This window comes from Sinocyclocheilus rhinocerous, unplaced genomic scaffold, assembly GCF_001515625.1.
Source record: "Sinocyclocheilus rhinocerous isolate Xijiao unplaced genomic scaffold, SAMN03320098_v1.1 scaffold2830, whole genome shotgun sequence".
Taxonomy (NCBI): Eukaryota; Metazoa; Chordata; class Actinopteri; order Cypriniformes; family Cyprinidae; genus Sinocyclocheilus; species Sinocyclocheilus rhinocerous.
Genome location: NW_015655393.1, coordinates 65646 through 68531, shown reverse-complemented (window position 1 = coordinate 68531; position 2886 = coordinate 65646). Strand labels below are relative to the sequence as shown.

Below are 2886 nucleotides of genomic sequence, written 5' to 3'. Positions count from 1 at the left end.
AGGGTAAAACTTTAACTTCAACTTCAGAGACTAAAAGTAGACATTTATATTTTAAATTAAATTAAGTTTATGCATTTAGCAGATGCTTTTATCCAAAGCGACTTACAGTGCATTCAGGCTATAAATGTTTTCTCAGTATGTGTGTTCCCACAACTTTTGCGCTGCTAACGCAATGCTCTACCACTGAGCCACAGGAACATTATATTACACTTAACATATTTACTGCTAATAGAGTGGGGGAACTATAACGTCAGAACCCGGAAGAGTAATTCGCCGTGGGTTCCTTCTAGATTTTCCTATGGGGTTTTATAATGGGGTTTTTCATTTAAAATAAAGCCTGTGGTAAACGTAACTTGACGATACTTTTACGTTTTGTAACACACGTGATCAGTTAGTGTCCCTTCCCTTTCGGGACTCAAAACTTTGTTGTTTTTGTTACGGTCTCTCTGGACGTGCCGGAGTCTCAGAACAAGGAGTGTCTTTTGGAAGGGTACCTTTATCCCTTCCTGATGAGGATGAGATTGCAATTTGGTGCTTCTCCATTTCCATGCTGTGATTGGCTGTTTCCATCATTTAAAGGACACGTTGTGTCCTTTCCTCCTTTCCTCCTGTGGAACGTATTTGCATAGTCCAAACACACATTTAGAAAAGTGTCACTAAAGTTTTACCGGTGCATTCTTCACTTATCAAACCACAACCAGAATACCTTTGGCAATGTTATGAACACATTATGTCCAAAAATGATCGAAAAAGATTGAACTGTCATGCATGCATGCATTCATTTGTCCATTAAGAGGTGAGTTTGTGTAAGATTTTGCACTACACATCGCTGTCACTCAGAATACTTATTTCTCTGAATAAATATGAGATGGGTGTGTTGTAGTTTGCATCAGTTTTAAGGTTTAAAAACATGGATTTGGATGGATCTCTGTGATCTCTCTCTTTGCTTCACCCACTGCTGCTGCGTCCAGAGGACATAAGGAATTTTTATTGCTGTCACAGGCCAAAACTGGTGAAGGGCAGAAACTGCATTTTGACCAATGAGAAGTTCTGTCCTTCCCGGGCTTGGTGCCAAAGGTCTTCTTCTTGCCCTCTAAGAGGTGTCTGGCTGTTGTCCTAGCATCTTTATCAGATAGCGTTGGACAGTTTGCTTATCTTAGTCCTACAAGATCCAATCAACATGTAGCAAACCTTTGTCCACTATTGTGGTCAGAGAGGAATGTGGAATGTGATGTCCACTACACTAGCATTTTATATAAGTCACAAGAACTGTGGCACTATATTACAGTGCTTTTACCAGAGTTAAGGAGGTTTCAGGCATTCACATTTAGATCATTTACTTTATTATATTATTGGCTGCAGTGATGGTACATATCTTGAACATCCTATTGGATCTTGACCTTTTTGTCTCTGTTTTGCAGTTACTCTGGGGCGAAACCAGCCCCTGAAGAGAGAGAAACCCAAATGGAAGAGCGACTACCCAATGACCGATGGGCAGCTGTGCAGCAAGCGTGATGAATTCTGGGATACAGCACCGGCTTTTGAAGGCCGCAAGGAAATTTGGGATGCACTTAAGGCGGCTGCCCAGGCCTTTGAAAGCAATGACCATGAGCTTGCTCAAGCCATAATTGATGGTGCCAGCATAACATTACCACATGGTAAGAGGCGCACGTCACAGATGCACAGGTGCTTTGCATTATGTATTCAGATCGTTTTCTGTCAGCTGGGGGGGGTCTTGCTTAGTTGGGGACAAAGAGTCGAAAAGTAAGCAGATCTTGCAGTTTTTAAGGCATTTGTGTAGGCAGAAACACTGTTATTCCACGCAATTTGAAATACATCTGGTTTTGTTTTATTCCAGCTGCACATTTTTTGGGCTGTTCTCTTCAGGGCGTGAATGAGCTTGTTATATCATGGCATCGGATTGTTTTCCTTAAAGGAATAGTTCTCCCAAAAATGGAAATTTGTTGTTAATTTACTCACTTTTTTTTTCTCGAGTAGAACAGTAAAGAAGATTTTTACCTGAAATCATGGTCCTTAGTGATTCATAAAATACAAGTCAGCAGCTATTGTTTTTTTTTTGAGAATAAAAAAAAAAATTCAAGGAACACAAAATTAATAGCCATGACTCCTGATGATATATTGAGGTTTTATGAATCGAAACAATCGGTCTGCGCGAGAAACTGATCATCATTTACATCATTATTACCTATAATCAATAGTCTCAGGCAATGGGGAAATAGATTATTTTCCGTAAACTGGTTCTTCCAGAAAGTTTGTTTCAATTAACTGGTTCAGTTCACCTGTTTGTTTACGTAATCATGCAATTTTGTAATGTATATACAATTATATTATTAAAGCACCCAATAATGATGTGAAATGCGGTTGTTTTGTTGTGATGTCTAAACCATTTAAAGTGAATAAACTAGTCTTCATCAGCTCACCTTTTTACATAAACAATGAGAAACCATAAAAATTTTAATTTCACAGCTTAATTCAAAGTGCTACGATGTGCTGAACTATTTTTAGAGTTTACCACAAAAAAAATGCTGTTTTATAAGAAAAGTCACTGACATTTTGCGACAGGTGGGATTCAGCTTACAGCACTTTTCATTCATTCCTATGGTAAACAACGACTGAGTGGTCATTTGATTTTTTGTTTAATATTGAAAGTAGAAAAATGAGAAACGGCTCCTTTTTAGTTTTTTTATTTTTTGGAAAAAAACGAAAAACAAGAATTCAGCTTAATTTTTCATTTTTCGTTCAGGGGTAGAAAAATGAATAAACAGCTTGAATATTTGATTTCTACATGTGGGTGGGAATTAAACGCCCCTTTCTGCTGATTGGTCAGACAAAAAAAGATCAAACCGTGCCGTCATCAGTTCTTCC

General features: G+C 38.2%; 1 protein-coding gene across 1 annotated transcript in view; it reads left to right on the top strand.

Moving 5' to 3' along the window:
• Window positions 1-1421: 1421 nt before the first annotated feature.
• Window positions 1422-2886, top strand: part of LOC107718046 (ubiquitin domain-containing protein 2) — a gene marked incomplete at its 5' end in the record, with an annotated part of 20736 nt that continues 19271 nt past the window's right edge. Inside the window, one exon of the mRNA XM_016524980.1 lies at window positions 1422-1658. Within this exon, the coding sequence (XP_016380466.1) occupies window positions 1422-1658 (237 nt within the window). The remainder of the gene's footprint in view (window positions 1659-2886) is intronic.